Raw genomic sequence first — 20,629 nt, 5'->3', positions numbered from 1 at the left:
CTGTGGGACTTCTCTTTCCTTTTGAACAAACTCCCTTACCTTTTCCCTGGAGGGCTCCTTCTACCTTGCCTTTATTAAAACTCCTTTTTTCTCCTAACTGTACTTCTTCAATGGAGCAAGCTACTCTTTCCACTTCCTCTGAGGTTGAGGGGACAGGACATTTCCCATTCTGCACTCCTTCTCTCACTGCCACTTCGAGAGAAATGTTCTGACATCACCACTTAGTCACTACACCATCACCCACCTAGATCACTATCTCCCTAGCTCCAGCTATTAATCAGCATCTTGGCACAAGTATCCTTCCATTTTCCTCAGTGACCTCGGCATCTAGTTCAAATGTCCTTCACCTTCCCCTTGCCACCTAATGCCATGGCGTCAGAGTTCCCCACTTTATCTCTACTCAGAATACCCACCAACATAGCTACAGCAAGGACCTCATTATCATATGGGACTGTTCCGCATCCAAGACTTTGAATGTCAAGTTTCACTTCTCTGACCACAACCTTCCCCAATTTCTTCATACCTTTGCCTTCATAATCACTTTTAGTCCTTCAACTGTTCCCAGTGTTCCCAAACTCTAAGCCTACTTCTGGCTTCATTTACAAACTTCGCCAGATTTTATTTAGTGCCAACTCTGTGTAAGGCACTGGCTTAGGTGCTGGGGATATAAAGAAAAAAATGAAAAACCACTCCCTACCCTAAAGGAACTTACATCTTACTGGGCAAAAACAATGTGTACATATGAGTAGGTATGTGATAATTTGGGGGAGAGAGAGCACTGGCAACTAGGGGGTCAGTTATTCTTATGATCCCCAGAGCCTTCTTCACATTTGGTCTGTCCAGGTTCTCCATTCCTAGGCGTAGATAATCCCCATCATCTGCCTTCATTGCTCACATTTCAAAGCTACTAAGCATTGCTGGAGAAAGTCAAGACGATTCTGATTGGGTCCCCTACAAATTCCCATAGTTCAGCTGTTCACTTCTTGCTGCTCTGAACTTCTTTTATCTCTCTCTGGTGGATTCCCTAGCACATTTCTCACAGCAGTTGTTCTGGACCTTTTCTGTTCTCCTCAGCTCCCCCAAACCCATGCCTTCATTGGGCAAATTTCCTACTTCCTACCTTGCTGAGATGACAATTAACGCCATCTGACACAAACTCTTTCAATCTCACTTCATCCCTACCTCATAATTTCTCTCTTTATCCATCTTCTTTCCTCCTGACTCAAATGAAGAAAGGTCTCTCATCCATTTAAAGGCTAACATATCTTCAATCCTATCCCCACTCATTCCCTCCAGGACCCTGGTTCATCAGCCTGGTATCGGGTATGAAGGTCTGGACTTAAGTCCTGACTCTGTCGTTGACTAGCTCAGAGACTCTGGACAATGACTTTGGAGATGACCTCTAAGGTCACTTCTGGCTCTCAATGGGTTATCCCAGGAAATCACTTCACTTCTTCAAACTAAAGTTTCCTCACCTATAAAATGAATGAAGTCAGGTTAGGTCTTTTCTAGATCTAGCATGTAGTCAGTCTATGAATTCTCACTTTTATCACCTGACCTAATTTTTAAAAATTTCTTGGATCCTGCTGCCCCCCTCAAAGTACCACCATCTTTTGTGTTTCCTTCCTTTACTGCCATAACCTCAAAAAAAAAATACACACTATGCTTGTGTGACCAGAATGGACTTTGTTTTCTTTGAATGACTCAGCTTACCTCACCGAGCTTCCCTGGACACTGGGGCTTGCTCTTCCGGGGCAGGAAGCCCAGCGACCATGCCAGGAATCAGAGAACTTCCTGTGTGATGAGTCATGGGGCTGGCTGAGGGGAGGTGTGTTAACCTGGTCTACGCTAGGGGGAGGGGCCAAGTCAAGAACCAATCGGCCCTGGTCGTTCAGGTGGCGCTGGATGATGTCAAAAACTCTATAAGACGGGAGAGGACAGCTTGAAGATCCTCTTTTCCTTTTCCGGTTGGAGCCAGAGACGCCCACAGCCGAAGCTGAGCTGCTGGTAGCAGAGCTGACTGGAGGCTAGTGGGTAATCTTCTTACCGTAGAGGGGAAGCATGTATACGATCTTGCCTTATACCATCTCGCTTCTCTGTGGCCTCCTGGTTATCCTTGTGAGGCGGACTTATTGGGCCTGGAAGCTTTTGATGAAAATATCAAAATGGGGACGCTGGTTTGTGGGCTTGTTACTGTGGAGTGTAAATACATGCTTTAGTTCTTCTGCCTTCTGCCTAGGGAATTCCTTATATCCTGCAGTTCCGGACCTTTTAGGCACATATGAGATTCTCTTTGAAATCATAAATTCTGCCTTCCTAATACAGCTTGCTGTCTCTAGTTATTTTCTCACTAACGATATCCTTTTAAATTTCTTATATTTCTGTCCTTCATCTCCATCACTTTTTAAAAATAGCTCTCTCCAAGACCACTAATCCTGTCCTAATCACCAGTCCAATGAACTTTTGCTGGTCCTTATCCTTCTTGGTCCTTCTATAACATATGACTGTACTCCTGACTTTTCCTTCCACCTTTTCTAATGATTTTTGTTTCCTTTTCTTTGTGCTCTTCTACTTTCTCCACTCTGTCCTTAGGTGATTCCATTCATTCGCTCTGCTTCAAGTGCCAGTAAAATACAGGTGAACCCCAAATCTATATCTCTGGCCATTTTTCTCAAAGCTCCATGTTGACTTTTTAGTGTCTGATATCCCTCTGAATATCACATATCTGTACTTGGATGTCCTGTTAGTACCTTAAAATCAACATGTTTAAAGCTGAAATTGTCATCTCACACTGCTCAAATAAATATTCCTCCCAACTTCTCTATTTCTATTAATGGTACCACTTGTCTCTCATTTATCTAGGCACATGTCCTTCCTTCTCCTTCATCCAATTACCGAATCTTGATAATTCTTCCTCTTGAGTGTCATTTACATTCTTTCCTTCTGCTCTGTTCTCTAAGTCATCCCTCCTGGTTTAGCCCCTTATTACCTCTCATCTGGACCACTCCAAAAGCCTACTAAGTGGTCTCCATCACTCTAGTCAATCCCTGTTTCAGTCTATTCCTCATTTTGCCACCAGATTAATTTTCCTCATGCAAGTTTCTAATGCTGTTGCTTCCCTGCCACTTTCAGTGGCTCCTCACTGCCTGTCCAATGAAGTTCAAAATCCTTAGCCTATCATCTAAGGGCCAATACAATCTGACCCCAATTTACCAACCAGTCTTCTCTCACCAAACATGCAGAGGTTTCCACCTCTTGGCTCACATCATGTTAGTCCAGAAATGCCCCTTCTTCATTCCTTACTCATCAAAATCATCCTCCCAGTCCTTCAAGGTCCAGTTCAAATGCCGTATTATCTGTTTTTCTTCTGTTTCACAAGCACGCATTAAAAGATCCTGGGCCCTTTCTCTACCTTTTGTTTTTGAGTTTCTATATGGAGTCATCTCATGTAAAGTTTTAAATTTATATTACTAACTCCATCTGAGCATCCAAGGGGAAAAAAGAAAGGGAGATGACAAGGCTGATGTTGAGCACAGAAGGTTTCTTTTCTTTTGCTTCTAGCTCTTATTAGCATTTCACTTAAAAATGCCTTTTTACTTCTTGCATTGATCATCCTGGCCCAACACAGCAAATAGGCTAGACTAGGTTATTTGTCATTCACATGAAAGCAGACCATACTTTTACAGTCACACAATTGATTGGAAGGTGTTGAGGAGGTAAGATCCCACTGTGCTTAATGGTTTTATTAAAAGTCATTTGAATGGGAAGAACAAAATGCCGCCTTAAAGTCTTTCATTCAACAAAGAACGCTTAACATGTATATGTTAAATCACACAAGATTCTATGAAAGATACAACGGTAAAGATAATTGTTGAATAACCTTCTGATACCAAGTGAGGAATAAAACAGGGAGCTATGTGCTAGCCAAAGGTGTTTGCCACTGTCATAGACACTGTCTGGTGCAAAATCCAAATGGAAAAGGATTCTCTATGGATAGTGAGATACTCCAGATATTTACAGCTTCAGATGGCATTTTGCTGATTTATCAAGCCTTAGAACAATGCAGGGCCTTTCAGATGAAATCCATGATCACCCCAGGGTTTGGTCTAAGTATGCATGCAGGAAAAAGCAAATGGAAAGGAAAAGGCAATTTTAATAAAGTCACTTAAAAACTATCATGGTTTGTCTATGAACAGAAAAATTCATAGTCTGGAGCTGGAAAGGACCTTAAGGGACCCTTCCAACCCCCTCATCCTACAAAGGAGGAAACTCCAAAGTCACACATCTAGCAAGTGGAAGCATATTATCCAGACTATGACATACAGTAGAAGAGACAGCCCACAGAGTTGGTTCTCAGTATCTTGGACAAACTTACAGATGGTTAAAGGACTGAGTAGGGGATGAGAGTGTTGAACTGTATTTGGGAGCCCTGACATTGCTTTTAATTATACTATGAAGTGAGATAGCTGAATAGTTACACTTATGAAACAATAGCTTTATGGTTCAAAACTTCTTTCCTTATGCTTTCTTTTTCTACTGTAGTAGCTTCTTGTTTCTAGTCTTAAAACCTATGCCAAGTTGGTGAATATGTGAACAATTTGATCTCAGTATACCAGATTGGATCATACAGTCACCTAGCAGGGCACAGAAAGGCACTCCTCAAAGGAAACATGTTTTGTCAGGCTGTGATAACAAGTGACTATTATTGGCTTTCCCAATACACTTAATTTATAAAGATGATTCAACACAAATGTTACTGTAGCAACTGTAGGCTCTCAGAAAGCAACCCTTAGGTTCTAGGTGGTTTGTGGATCAGAATCCTCTCTTAACTATACTGCCAAGTCCCTACCAGTGTGTTTACTTTTCTTAGGCAGAGGACACATTTAGCTCAAAGCAAAGGCAAAAAATCAAAGGGCATAGTAACATAATATCCCTTCCTTAAACTTGGAATTTGTTCTCCCATAAATATACACAATCAGTGAGAAGACTGAATGTACATAGACTCACACTTGGGGTACACATATAGAGGAGAACATTTGTGGACCCAGAATATACATGGGAGTGCAATTTACACCAATAAAGCTGTAGAACTACCAAAGTCTTCCTGTAATATCAGCATGCGTCTATTTACTGAGCTTGCTCCCTCCTAAGTTTTGTTTCTAGTTCTCTCCACTGAATGTCACATCTCCACTCCAGGTAATCTTTTGTTATCCAGTTATTCTCAGAATCATCTAATATTCTGTGGGCCATATACTAAGGATGCTGTGGTTAGTAAGCCTCTCCCCTGAAGGGAGTCAGCTCTTTTGGTCTTCTACTGGTCCTTACCTAATCCTCAGCTAAGTTTCCATCTGGAGGTCCACCAAACATTTTGTCTACCATCTACTGAGGAATGCTGTAGTTAAGTAAGCATCTTCTCTTCAGGAAAGGACTTCAGCTCTTCCATCCAAGGGCTATAATTTTCTTCTTAACCAGTGTAGTTGCAGGAAGTAGGAGATGCCCAGGCTAAGATTATTCATCTTCACTAAACTCTCCAGTCTTTTCTTTTTCCCTTCTTTTTGACAGCCACTCTCCCACCCTGGATATACTTCTACCTGAGGCCCCATTCTCCTGACTGGTGATTGTTACTCAGATCATTATTTCAAAAGGAGCCTCAGTAATGCTTCATTTCATTTCCAACTCTCTAGCCTTATCTTCTTCCTCTCTGCCAGCCACTTTTCTCCTTAAGTTCCACCTCTCTCTTTCTTGCTTTTCAACTCCCCTTTGTGTGTGGTCTTTCCTCATTAAGCTCCTTGAAGGTTGTCTTGCTTGCTTTTGTTTCATCAGCACTTAACATAATGTCTGACACATAATGAGCAGTTAATAAATGCTCACTTGATCTGTCTATCAATCATCTGTGTACATTCTTTGAACTCCTTCCTCCTTTACTGTCTCCTTAGACTCCTTCAATCACAACTCTCATCCAACTTTTCCAAAACCCATTTTAGTTCTATGCTCTTATCTATGCTCATCCCAGTTAGGGCAAGTATCCCCAGGGGCCTGTTCTTAAATGAAATTGTGAAGCGTGAGAGGAGTGATTTTTTTTTCTATTATATTAATAACCAGTTATTAAATTAGGATTAAGGTTTTTTCCCTTTATTTCCTCATTTAGGGACCAGCCCCTATAGGTGATTCAGCTAGTCTCTGCAAGACAATGCTGATAGATAAGATTGCCCAAATCCTTTGGGAACATGCTCCTCAATTTTGGGCAGGACTCCACCCAAGTCGAAGACTTTACTTTGGTTCAGAGTGTGAGCAGACTATAATCTAGATGCATTCCAGCCCTAAAGCATTAAGCCCATGGCTTTGCACCCTTGCATTGGAGTTTAGGCTAACCCAGCTCATGAAGGAGAAAACCAGTCAGAGTTGTCTGGGTAGACATGGATTCCTTTTTCCAGATTGCTGGGAGAGGGTGAGCCACATTCTTAGCAGGAGGAGCTAAAAACTTTTAGCCTAACTCCTCATTAATATGTCCATCCCCATTAATTGTTCTTTCACTGGTCAGGGGCACCTCCATTTCCAAAGGTATTTAAGCATTCAGGGATCTCCATGGTTTTGTCTTTGGTTATGCAGAGAGACCAGTGACCATCAATTTATTGATTATCAGCTAGCCTATTTAACAAAATTGATTATTAATTACCCAGAAACTCTATCTCTTAGGCTTTTCATTCATCCCATGAGGAAACTTTTTCTAATTAACCCTATAAAACAACATCCTTTATTTTATGCAAATCACAAGGGCTGGGCTGGTTGGAGAAAAATGAAAAGGCTAGTTCCACTTTTCCCATCCCTCTGCTCCACCACAAATCAGAGCCTAATCTCTCTATAGTTTCTCTACTTTACACAACTTCAAAAATCAACTATTTTATCCTAAAAGTAATCCCTTAACACTACTGAACTATGGAAAAAAAATTTCTTCAGGTGGAATCTATAATGAAAGGGAAGAATATTTACAAAATACACAGGGGGAAAACCTTACCACATTGGTTTTAACTTTAAAATTAGAGTAATAAACTCAAAAGTTTACTTACTTCCTGGTACCAGTTCAAAGTAGGGCTTTCCTTCCTCAATTGACATGTTAGCCAATTTTCCTTCTATCAACTCTCCATCTATGAATTTCCCATAAATTGTGGTCCTTCCATCAGGGTAGACATAGGCTATCTTGTCTCCAGTCATCTCTCCTTCTTCATTAACTTCACCTACCAGAGTACCTCCATCCTGGTGGGAGAAACCAAAAAACAAGAAACATTATATATAGACATGATAAGAACAAGATATTTCTTCATCCACTCCCTTACCCAGTTTATTCCTAATTTTATGAATTATTGTCCTTACAGGGACAGCTAGGTGGCACAGAAAGTGGAGTCCCAGGTCTGGGGTCAGGAAGACCTGAGTTCAAATCTGGCTTCAGACCCAGCTGTGTGACTCTGGGCAAGTCACTTAATCCTGTTTGCCTCAGTTTCCTCATCTGGAAAATGAGCTGGAGAAGGAAACGGCAAGCCACTCCAGTATCTCCGCCAAGAAAACTCCAAATAGGGCCACAAAGAGTCAGATACAACTGACAAATGACCAAACTACAACAAATAGTTGTTACAATGACATTGTAAGGACTCAGAAGGTGAAAGCACCTTTAAAAATTAAGCAAGCAATTCATCATCTGAAGTACGTATGACTGGAGAATATTAAGTGTTAGTGAATATAAGAATGCAAGAGGACAGAGGAGTAGAAGAGAAGCCTAGCCAAGAGATGGGGAGGCTCAAAGTTCTCATCTGGCTCAGGTGAAAAGTTAACTGCAGTTTTAGTAAAGTCACTTATAACCTAACATGGTTTATTTGTGAACAGGAAAATTCATAGCCTGAGGCAGGAGTGGCCCTCTAGGTCCTCAAGTGTGGCCCTTTGACTGAATCCACCTTCGTAGAGAAAGGCCCTTAAGAGATCCTCTCTTCCCACACCCTCATTCTACAAGGGAGGAAACTGAGGCCCAGTTAAGTTTAATGATGTCCAAGGTCACGTATGGATTAAGTGGAAGAGATAAGATTTTAATCCAGGTCCTCTGACTGAATTTCAGAAGGTGAAAAAGTGACCACAATGAAAAAGATTCCCAATTTAATGCATAATGTAGGTCCATAATAATATGTCTATAGCCATGATTTATTCTGTTGCTTATTTTCCGCTCCCTCCAACCCCTACCTCCACCCCCATCCTATATCTATCAAACCTTGGAGTTTTAAGGGCCGAGAAGACTGTAGAATCGTAGGCTTAGAAATTAAAGAGATCTTAGAAGGCCGTCTAGAGGTCTTCTAATTTTACAGATGAAGAAAGTAAGACCCAACGAGGCTAACAGAGATGCCTAGGGCAACAGAAGGGGTAACAGAAGCAGAATTTGAACCCAGGTCACCTGACTACAAATCCGGTGTTCTTTCTACTGTGCCAAACCAAAGGAAAGGATATAATTGGATACTAACACAAGCTTCAACTTAGTACTTCTCAATCTAATGCCATTTTACAGAAATGTGGCTGCTTGTTTTTTATAAGGCATCTAGCACAAGAGTTTCTAGACTCTCATTTTCCATTTCTTGTGAGAATGCTAACTCATAAGCACACAGCCCTGTTGGGAGCAAGACAAAAGAAATCATTCAGCTCCTTTTCACGCTCTTCCTTCACCCCATTCCAGTGGCTGGTTTGGTTTTGGACCTATTTCACATGGGTAAATTTTTCATGCCCCCCCCCCCCCCCCCCCCCCCCGCCCAAAGATAACTGTGGGAAGGATCTGGGGCACAGGTTACTTCCCTATACTCCCTCAAGTAAGTACACATATATAAGAGGTGATGTCCCAGTTGAATTGAGGAGCTAAAAAATAATGAGCAATCTGGGTCACAGGTGTCTATATTGTGCGTGTGATTTAATCTATAAAGCTCTTAGAGTGATATTTTTAGTGTAACGAAGAACTGCAGGAATACATAAAAGAAGGTCTTTGAGGTTTTGATATAAACCATAGTTCTGTCATGTCATCTTCCAAAAACTTGGTTATTTCCCCCAACTCAAAGGTTCTGATGCCTGAAGTTCTTTCTGTCAAGTAGCACGGGGTCACTTCTGAGTATTCCCACTAGGGCCCGTGATAGAAAAGCAGCAGGAAGAAACAAAAAGGTCTGTATTTTCTGTTCTGCACCATTCAAACCGAGAGGTTTTCAAGTACTCTAGAAAAACAACGCTTCCTTGGAATGAAATACTTTTTATGTTCTGGAAATGCATCAGAAACATCTTTTATGCTTTTTCTTCCCTGCTAGCTTATTCCTAATTACACTAAAAACATTAGCACAGTACAAAAAGGGATAATAACACCTTCAGCGCTGCCTCCCTTCCAGGAGAGCGGTGAGGATTACTGAGACAAGGGTCGGTAAAGCACTCAGGATCCTTAGACAGAGTCTCTACGAATGAATGTCATTAATGCGGTTTTTAAAGAGAAATCCGCTCATGTTCTGGACATCTTTTGTTTTAAACTTTCACCTGCTTCCTGTTTATTATGCATTTGTCTAGTTGGATGGTGTCTAGAAGTTTCTGTTTTTGTGAAGGGAAATGGAAAGTTTTGATTTTTTCTTTATTAAAAATAAACCTAAAACTTGGGGGCAAGTAGATGATGCAGTGGATAGAGCATCATCCCTGAAGTCAGGAGGACTTGAGTTCAAATATGGCCTCAGACACTCACTAAGCTGTGTGGCCCTGGGCAAGTCACTTAACCTGATAGCTTCCAAACTATCCCCCCCTCAAAAAAAAACCCCAAAAATTTGTATGACAATTCCAAAGTTCATCATATCATCAATTTAGAACGGTCAGGGAATGTCAATAGTCAGTTACTCTAACCCTCTGTTTTACCTAAGAGGAGATTCAGTGATTTGTCTCAGGTCACACCCAAGAGAGAGAAGCCAGGTTCTCTAACTCCAAATCCGGCACTCATTCCATGGCACCACATCGTCTTGAGGAAAACCCGATGGACAAAAAGCACTGTCCAGCTTGGATCTCCTTTAAGTATCCTTGGTCCAATAGAGTTGCTTTCCATCTTTAATGCCCTTTTCACCTTCTTAATAAACACATCGGTGATGTGGGAGTACACGTATAGGGGCTTTATTGTCCTTGGTTGTGAAAAGATTTTTTCTGAATGTCTTTTGTTGACTTTTCATTCTTCTTCTTTTTGTTCCTTTAAAATTTTCATCCTTAAATGCCCTCAGGATAACTTTGCTCAGGTTCTTACCAGCCTTTCTTTACACTGGTTTTGCCTTCCCCTGCTTCTGTTTTAACGATAAGTGATTTTGCTGTTCAGTCGTGTTCCACTGTTCACGACCCCATTCGGGGTTTTCTTGGCAAAGATACTGGAGTAGTTTGCCATTTCCTCCTCCAGCTCATTTGACAGATGAAGAAATCAAGGCCAACAGGGTTAAGTGATTCGCCCAAGGTCACACAGCTAGAGGCTAGATTTGAACTCATTAGAAAGACAGTCTTCCTGATTCCAAGCCCAGAGCTCTATCCACTGAACCACCTAGCCATCCATAATAAATGACACTGTGCATAATTTTCCATCTTCCTCCTTCATAAGATTTTACAAATATATTCTAAATTAGTGTTGCTTTTGGTTACTGCCTCTCCTCCCTCAGCAAGGGTCTGCTGAGGCACTTTATTTACTCTTTTGCTCTTCTCCTCACGACGTTTATATAGTGCCTGTCCTGAGAGGTTAGTGTGATTATTACCTCCATTCCATAGATGAGGAAACTGAGGGGCAGAGGCTGAATGAATTGCCCAGTGTCATACAGCGAGTTAGTGTCTAAGGATGAATTTGAACCCAAGTCTTTCTGACTCCAGGCCCCTTGTTTCATCCACTGTGCCACCTAGCTGTTATCTCTCTATCTGTAATATATGTGCGTCCATTTATATAGTTGTGTGTATGTACACATATGTACATATGTACACACACATATAGACATTAGCTAAACTTCAGGATGGAATTTGGTGCATGCCCATCCTTCTTTGTCGATAGTTTTGACTACATAGAGATTGAGTTGTTCTGGTTGGACCTGGTGACGTTCTCACTTTCATTTGTTTTCCAGCCGTGTATTCTTTACCCTAACATATTGGTAGTCTGAAAACACATCTGATGGAGGAATGACTGTCACCTCAAAAAGAACTTGTTCCTTATTTATTAAAACATCGATTTCATTTTTTGTGATATTGTTCTGTGTTGATCCCGACTAATGACTGCTGGCTCTTTTCCTGAAATATCTGTGAGGCTCAGGCTCGAGACTTCTGGGTAAGCTACAAGTCTTTGGGCTCTTTCATTCATTATTCCTGGTCCGTGCTTTGCCATCTACTTCTTTCCATACTCACCTAGTCTCAACGTTGCATTGAAGTCACTGAGTATTGTACAGTGGAAAGAGCACTGGCTCTGGGTTCAAATTCCACCTCTCTTCCACCTTTCCCTATGTGACCCTGTACAAGTCACTTATCCTTTGCGGACCTCAGTTTATTTATCTAAAAATTTCAGTCTTTAACCATAGCAACCATGACATGAAGAAAAATACAAGACGGTCCCAGACCCACATGACTCCCTTCTGCTTCTGCAGTGATGGTGACAGAGAGGTGGAAAAGGGGGCAGACGGAGCTAAGAATGGTAAAATTTATAGACTATCTAAAAACTGTAATTTGGTTGTCGATATTCCAAATGTGAGATCCCTGTCCAATGAATGGTGAATGAATGGAGCAAGCGCTGCAGGAACCAAATCAAATCAATCTTGACATTCTTGTTACAAATGAAATTAGCAGGAAATTGCAGCTAAATGTAAGGGTGATTGTATTAAATGGCCTCTGGGGTCCCTTCCAGCTCTACATCTATGATGCTTTCAATAGGATCCTCCTAGGCTAATTTAGTTTGGAGGGCATTATCGAGTTCTTCCTAGAATTTCTCTACATCTCCATCCTCGGTAAGAGATGTTAATGCACAAACTGCAACTATTTTCACAATGGTCCTTTTGCAAATACTTATCACGAGGGCTGGAAAATGAGATGACCAAATGTCTCATGTGATGGTGCTTCTTGTTACCTTCAGATATATGATAAACCAAAAGCTGCCCATTCCTTTATTTGCCTCTCAAAGGAAAACCTGTGAACCACCTTCCCATGTGGCTGCAACTTCCTTCGGGTTTCATTTATAATAAGAATGTCAAGACTGGTTTGATTGGGTTCTGTAAGTGTTCTGTTCACTCACTGGTCACAGGCCAGGGATCTCACATTTGGAGTATCAGGAGCCAAGTTAAAGTCTGTTATTGTTCAGCTGTTTCAGTCGTGTCCAACTCTTCGTGACCCCATTTAAGTTTTTGTTTTTTTTTTTTTGCAAAGATCCTGGAATGTCTTTGCCATTTCCTTCTCAGCTCATTTGACAGATGAGGAACTGAGGCAAACAGGGTTAAATGACTCACCCAGGGTCACACAACTAGTGTCTGAGGCCAGATTTGAACTCATGAAGATGAGTCTTCCTGACTCCAGGCCTGGCCCTCTATCCACTGTGCCACCTAGCCACCCCACATGAAGTTTATAAACTAACTAAAAAGTGTTATTTTTAGCATTCTCTGCCCCCTTTTCCACCACTTTGTCACTATCACTGAAGAAAAGGAAGGGGGCCATGTGGGACAGAGGCCGTTTTGTACTTTTCTTCATTCCAAAGAATTCATCTCCAAATGACCTAGGGGTAGTGACCCTCTCTGTACTTAGAACAAAACTGATCTTCGGAGAGCAAACTCAGACCTTTTCCAATATCCTAGAATCTGTCAGAGTCTACACTCCATAGACATAAACTTCAGGTTAATCTCTACACCATAATAAGGCATCAGAGTAGAACTCTGTGGAGCAAATGTGAACTGTCATCAAAATTATTAAAAGTTATTTGTGTGCATTTCTTATTTCTCCTAGCAGACAATAAGCATCATGAGGGTGAGTCCTGTATGCCTTATTCTTCTTTGTAACCCTGAAGCACTTAGCTTCCACATAATTGGCTTTAGCAATAGAACCACCAGGTGTACCACTGGATGCAAAAACACAGTTTTACTTTTAAATAAAAATGTTCATCCCATTAGTTCTATTTTCTTTGCTTTAGGGATAAAAAAAATGCACCACATAAGTGGACATAGCTTGATCCCTTGGGGTAGTCTTAAATTCTGGCCCTTCTGGAATTAAACAAATGTTTGCTTAATTAAAAAAAAATGAATCTTATCAGCTCTATTAGCCCAATGAGTCATGACCGAAGTACTTGGGCTGTATCATTAAAGCTGTCTTCTGAGATTTTGGCAAACCTCTCCTACACTAAGGACACTGGGCTAAAGAGTCGGAAGACTTGGATTTCAGTCCTATTTCTGACTAATTGTTGGCAATTCATTTAATCATGCTGGGGCTCAAGGTTTTTTCTATCTATAAAATGAACATATAGATAGGATTAGATGAAGGAATCATTCTAAATCCTATGATTGAACCCACTGAGTTCACCACACATTTATTCAACATCTAATAAGTGCCAGGCACTGTGCTAGGTACAGAGCAATCTCTCCCCTCCTCCCCAACCCAACAACCCCCCAAACAAACAATCCAGTCCCTGCTTTTAAAGAGCTTATATTCTATGAGGTAGGATTGGGGAAGAGGAAAGAAGAAATTCAGTAAAAATACAAAATAACTTCCTAGGAGAGGGCATTAGCAACTAAGGGAATTTGATAAGCTCTTTTAGTAGAAGGAGGTACTAAAACTGAGTTCTGAAGGAAGCTGAGAGGTTCTAGAAGGCAACAGTGAGGAGGGAGATCATTCTTGGCCTGGGGGAAGGCCAGTGCACAGACAGGGACATCAGAGGCAAAATATTGTGTGTGGGGAAACAGCAGGCCAGTTTAGCTAGAATGAGGAGGGGTTACCAGCTGGGTGACTTTGGGCAAGTCATTTAACCCCAATTGCCCTGCCTTCCCCCTTCCAAAAACAAAAACAGAATGTGGAGGGTGGAGAAGAGAGTAATGCATAAAATGCTAGAAGTGGCCAGGAGCCATTGGGGAAGGGTTTTAAAAGCCACACAGAGGAGTCTGTATTTGACCTCACGAGGCTCTGCAATCAGTAAAGCCTTTCAATACCTAGGTAAGAATGTCCCCTATACAAAGGTGGACGGAGGAGACAAAATATTGGATTTCAGCATGATTCCAGTGACTCCTAGAAGGAGGCAAACTACTCAACTCCTTTGAACCTTAGCTACAGAATGACAATAATAATACTTATACGACCTTATCTCACTAGGTTGTTGGGAGAATTGCATGAAATAATATGCATAAAGCATTTCATAATCACAGAGCGCTACGTAAATGTCAATTGTTATCATCTGTCTGGCCAGCAGTGAAAGCTACTTATTTCCTGAGGAGGCTGGATTTTTCCAGGTCCCTGTGAATATTTTGGTTATTTAGTCTCGTTTTTTTTTTTAACAAAGCTATTTTCACACGTCATTTTCTTCTATCCCCATTTCCAGGTCTGGAAGTAAAACTTACAGGAATGGCGATATGTAAATAGATTTAGGAGGGGCTGCCAATCTTATTACTTGTGCTTGAGTGAATGTTCTCATCAAAAAAAAAATCATGAAATAACAGCCTTCAGATGAAATGAAAGCATGATTTTATTTAGATTCAAATTCTAGACAAAATAAACTTTTTAAGATAGATGTTTTCCAAAATCTATTCACTTGAAAGCCTTTCAGCAAAGTTACTGAATGCAGCTGAGGTATCAGAAAATTCCAGACAGGACAGCTTAGAGCAGTGATTTCTTGCCTGGTTTGGCTACACCCTGGAATTACTGTCTCTAATAATCTATCTCAAGCAATGCCAAGAAATTCTCCCAAATCACTGAAGGCCAAATGAATGTTAATTCTTTGAAACACACAACTGTCACACAGCCCTTACATAAGACCTAGGATGGACCTTGTGAAACCAAGCACTAACAGTGAGGCAACTTGAAAAAGAAAAATCTCAGGCTTATTCCTGGTCTACCAGAGACAGTAACAATAATAGAATGTGTCACTCTCACTTTCTCACCCCAGTAGAGGTAAATCCAGAAAACCAACCAGGCAAGGGAATGAAAAGCCTATTTAGTTTTGGCCATTAGATTAGTTATGAAATGAAAGAATCAACGCTTGTTACACTTCTTAGAAGCGGCCAGGAGCCATTGGGGAAGGGCTTTAAAAGCCACAGAGAGGAGTTTGTATTTGACCTCATGAAGCTCTGCAATCAGTAAAGCCTTTCAATATCTAGGCAAGAAATGTCCCATATACAACAGGGGACAGAGGAAACAAAATACTGGATTTCAGTCATGATTCTGGTGCCTTATGGTAGACAGTTTTTCCTAAAATTATATGTATGTGAGACAGGCACTTTGATAAGGTAGAGAGAATGCAGGAGTCAGGCACTTTGCTAAGAATTCTTTATTATACAGTTGTGGAAACTGGCAGTCAGAGGTTAAGTGACTTGCCCAGGGTCATACAGCCAGTAAGGGTCTGATGCCAGAGTTGAACTCTGGTCCTCCTGCCTCCAGGCTCAGAGCTCAATCTACTATGTCACCTAGCTGCCCAGTCAGGAAGACCTGGGTTTGAATTCCACCTTGGCCACTTACTAACTGTGTGAACCTAGGCAAATCACTTAACTTCTATGATCCTTACTGATTAGTTATGATCTAAAATAGGCAAAAGAAGTTCCCACACCAATGAAATTGTTAGACCTTGATATGCTGATATTAAAATATAGATTAAAAGTATTAGATAGTAAACATTTGGAAGTCTGTGGTAGAATCACATTACATTGGTTCGTTTATTAGTTAATATTAAATTTATAAAAATCACATCAAAACATATTATTTCTTAGTTTAGTTAACAATCATAAGGCTTACTGGGTAATATATCCAGCAAATTCCGTGCCGAATATTGTCTTTATATTGTCCCTTGAAGATCAGTCTCCCATCTGAGTCATACTCCTGGGCTGGTCCATTCAGCTCTCCATCTGCATAGGTGCCTTTGAGGACTCCTCCGTCCTCATACGTGTACACTCCCTGCCCCTGCAAGGCATCGTCCACATAATACCCTTCCAGTGTGCTGAGGAAGAGAGAGAAGGAGAGAGAACAGATTCAGTCCTCTATAGAAATTAGCACTGCATCAACTTAACTCCAGCCTCAACTCTTCAATACCTCTCTCTGTGTGTATGTGTATGTGTCTTCAATAATTGTGTGTGTGTGTGTGTGTGTGTGTGTGTGTGTGTGTGTGCATGCTTAAATTCAAAACAGGCCCCACAGTTTTCCTAGGTCATCAGGGAAGATACAATTGATCACATAACTAAGATTAGAAATGGAGGGCTAGACTTAACTGTTGACCTCCTGGCTTCTGCTGCAGTCTTTTGTGTTTTCCCTCTAGGGTAAAATCAAGAGAAGGGGAAAGGGACAGGGGAAAATTGAGACCATCTCTAAACTTCAAGTGTCAAATTCCATACCCCTCCCCACCATTGCTGAGGTAGAAACATCAGGGCAGGGATCCCCTCGGCACTTCCCTACCACTCCTCCTCAAGAATGATGTCTTCCAAAGTATGGTCCAGAGTCCATGGATAGCCCCTGACTCTCATTCAAATGCTGTCCATAATGTATTACAGATGGTCTCGTGTAATATAGATATTCACCATGGGAAAATGTCCAGATTTCTGGTTTGGGCATGAATGAATAATTCTTGAGTTCTCCGATTCTAGGAGAGATTTGTCATGGAATGTGAGCATCACTTGTCAACACAAGTGGGAGCAGGGATGGAGGGGTGTGTGTGTGGCAGGGGAGCAAGGAGAGGGATAAAGAACATTGCCCTAGCCCAGGCTGAATCAGAAGGAAAGAGTGTGAAAGTCATTGCTCCAGGATAGGAGAAAGTTTACCGATGACTACCATACTGATTTCACAGCATTTTTCTCCCTTATCACTTTGCTAATAATAATGGCTCACATGTGTATAGAGCATTATGATTTGCAAAGCACTTTTAAATATACTATTTCATTCACAAACACACCCAGACTCCAGAAAGTCAGAGCACAGAAGTATAAGGTCCCAGAAGAAATTCTTAGTATGTACTTGTCTCTAAAAAAGGCAGAAAATGTTCCCTTTAAATCAGTTTACTAAAAAAAAAAATTCTCATCCCTATACAATCCAGTAAATCTTCAGTGACTTGGATTAATTGTGGGGAAGGCCAGTTTGAATGAACAAAAGCTATGCATTTTAGAACTGCAAAATATTCTTAGGGAAACATCCGAAGAGGATCAAAGATTTGGAGTTGGAAAGGTCCTTTAGAGGACAATTAGTCCACCCCCCCCCCATCTTCACCCTCACCCCACCTCCCTTTATTTTGTCCTTCCTTATTTCTGATTGATCTCCCTTCCATTAGTCTACTCCCCCATCTTCACCCTCACCCCACCCCCTTTATTTTATCCTTCATTATTTCTGATTGATCTATCTTCCTCAAGTCTCTCCCCACTCCAGTCCATTCTCCACTCATCTGCCAAAGTAATCTTCCTAAAGTGAAAGTGTGACCCTGTCACCACCCCCCCCAACCAATAACCTCTAGTCGCTCCTTATTATTCCCCAGAATCAATCATAAAATTCTCTGATTAGCTTTGAAAGCCATCCACCCACCAGCCCCTTCCTAGCTTTCCAGTCTTCTTATACTTTGATCCAGCTACATTGGCCTACTTTTGCTTCCTTGTCTGCCACACTCCTCCCCAATCTGTGCCTTTTCACTCTCTGTCCCTCATGCCTGGAATGTTCTCCTTCCTCCCTTCTACCCCCAGCTCCCTTCCACAAGAAGACTTTCCCAGTCCCTCCCCTCTCCTCAACTGAGATTACCTCCCATTTACACTGTCTATATCTTGTGTGTACATGGTTGTTTGCAGGCTATCTCTTCCCACTAGAATCTAAGCTTCTTCAGGGCAGGGACCAGGTTTTTGCCTTTTTTTTTTTGTAGGGCTTAATAAATGATTGCCGATTGCTTGAACAGAGTGTGTTACTAGGTTACAAAAAACCCAAAAACAAGTAGGTTACAAAAAAACAAAAACAAAAACAAGTGTTACCTTTGTAAAGGTGTAGCATTAATGAAGAGACAAGAATGACTTATACTAATCAATGATCAACATTTAGGTGCCCACTATGTGCCAGGCACTGTGCTAAGCATTGGGGATACAAGAAGAGGCAATAGCCAAGCATAAAGACCTACCCTTGAGGAACTTACAGTCTAATGAGGGAGACTACATGTAAACAAATATACACAAAGCAAGGTATATACAAGATAAACAGGAAATAATTATCAGAGGGAAGGCACTGGCATTAAGGGGGGTTAGGGAAGGTTTCCTGTAGAAGGTGGAACTTTAAGGGAAGCCAGGGAGGTCAGTAGTAGGAGAGGAGGAGGAGAGGGTTCCTGGCATGGTGGGGGGGCAGCCAGAGAGAATGCCCAGAGCAAAAGGTCACAGATTTAGGGCAGGAAGGGACCTTGGAGGCCATCTGATCCAACCCCTTCATTTTACAGGTGAGGACTGGGCCTAGAGGGGGGCCCAGGTAAGTAAGTCCTTAACCTGGCACTAACACATAGATTCAATAGCAGCCGGACCAGTGCCAGGCCTCTCCTTACTATTTGTACGCTCAAGTATGTGAAAATTCCCCTTTCAGGATTGTTTTCACTCTCAGTGAAAGGCCTGGCTTCTTTCACAGAGCTCCTCTTCTGTCTGAGGGACAATAAATCTGGATTTGTGAAGCACTCATTAACGAAATTTCCCTGGGGCTTCTCCACAAAAAAAGAAAAAAAAAGTCTCTTGGGGAAGAGGCATCAAGAATCATCTGATTATACAATTAGACCCTAAGTTGCATGAATTTCATGTATTTTTCACTTTGGATTTTCAGTAACATTTAAAATTACTCTTCAAACAATCCCCAGAGCCCTTTGGGGGTAACTTGGGATCATTCTCACATTTTCACCTAACTACAGAATGTTCTATGGCTTTTCCCACCCCGCTTCACCAATGATGACTACATTCTCTTTCAACCAATGTCACAAGAGGCAGATCTTGGAGCCAGGAAGACCTAGACTCAAATCTTGCCTCTGACACCTACCACCTATGTGACCTAGAGCAAGTGACATACAGCAGCCTTCCCTAGGCTCCAGGGTACTTACGTATAAAATGAGGGTATTGGATAAGACCACCTCTGAGGTCTTTTCCAGCCCTATCTGTAATACTAGAATCTTAGCAGCTATTTGATGTGCAGTTGTGAAGAAAGTTTTCAACTAGGAGCTACAAACACACACACACACACACACACACACACACACACACACACACACACAGAGTCCCAAAAGTCATGGTGCAGTTTTAAACTTTGGAGACCCGAGTACTGGTCTTGGAGTCAGAAAGTCCTGAGTTCAGATGTGACCTCAGACATTTACTAGCTGTGTGATCCTGGACAAGTCACTTTTACCTCAGTTTCCCTATCTATAAATGGGGATACTAACAGCACCTACCACCATCAACAGAAATGGGGAAGTTGGAAGAAGGGATGGGTTGAGGGGGAAGACAATAAATTCAATTTTATCTGTTTACTTTGAGGTACCAGTAAGATTCTCAGGTAGAAATGGGGTGATGCATAACATAATGTCTTGAGATATACAACATAATATACGATAAAGTTATGATGTAATCTTTTGTTTATCCAAACCTTTGTTTTGCTTTACAGAGATTTATGCAGTAGTAGTGTTTAGATGAGTCCTATAACCTTAAAGGAACCCCTCAATTTGAGTTTGAGATCATTGGGCTAGATAATTGAAACCCCACGAGAGTGTCCCTGGAATGCTAAGAGACCACCGTGAGGTTTGAATGATCAGATTTTCCAGCACCAAGAACTGAATCAAACAAACAATCTCTGAGGATGACAAGATGTTTCTTGGAAAATTTGAAGTGAAATTAAGCTTCACGTCAGCCAGGAAAATGGAGCATCAGAATTCTTTTATACGTACTGGTAATACTAAGAAGCAGATTTTTTTTGTATTGTACGTTGAGATTTTTCTTTGAACTTTTATCAGGGGATGTATGACTTTGTAAAAACTGGCCTTCATAAAATAACTAAACCTTGGATACGGCATCTGGAGGCCCATGTCTGACATCTTCACACACCTGCTCATTCTGAAATCTTGCTTAATGAAAGCTCTTCTAACAATGAGGACCATCATTTTCTTAGAATGTTAACTTTTGTGTGCTGAGCCTTCTGAAAATCCAGTTAATCTACCCAAATAGAGGCAATGGATTTTACTAGTCAAACAAAAAGCTGTAGAAGAATTAACCCTACCATTCTTTTAATTTATCCCAAGTTCAGCCAGCAATTTGAAGTAAAAATGAAAACAAGAGGAGACTCACTGACTTCTGTCTCTACATAAAAGCTCCTTCCTGCTTTCATCAGATGTTAAATATAAGAAGATATATTTCTTTTGACTCGATCATAGCAGAGGTTGAATGACTATTAGGGACAACATGGAAAAGAC

At 41.3% G+C, this 20,629-nt stretch overlaps 1 protein-coding gene across 1 annotated transcript in view; it reads right to left on the bottom strand.

The window, feature by feature from the left end:
* SETD7 (SET domain containing 7, histone lysine methyltransferase) overlaps nt 1-20,629 on the bottom strand; it is a 69,329-nt gene that overhangs the window by 23,900 nt on the left and 24,800 nt on the right. The window contains exons 3-4 of the mRNA XM_036762790.1: nt 15,976-16,177; nt 7,068-7,254 (exon numbers count right to left, since the gene is read on the bottom strand). Coding sequence (XP_036618685.1) covers nt 7,068-7,254; nt 15,976-16,177 — 389 coding nt within the window. The remainder of the gene's footprint in view (nt 1-7,067; nt 7,255-15,975; nt 16,178-20,629) is intronic.

The sequence above is a fragment of the Trichosurus vulpecula genome, chromosome 6, assembly GCF_011100635.1.
Source record: "Trichosurus vulpecula isolate mTriVul1 chromosome 6, mTriVul1.pri, whole genome shotgun sequence".
Lineage (NCBI taxonomy): Eukaryota > Metazoa > Chordata > Mammalia > Diprotodontia > Phalangeridae > Trichosurus > Trichosurus vulpecula.
Note: the sequence above shows the minus strand (reverse complement) of the source record. Positions and strands in the feature narration are given on the sequence as shown.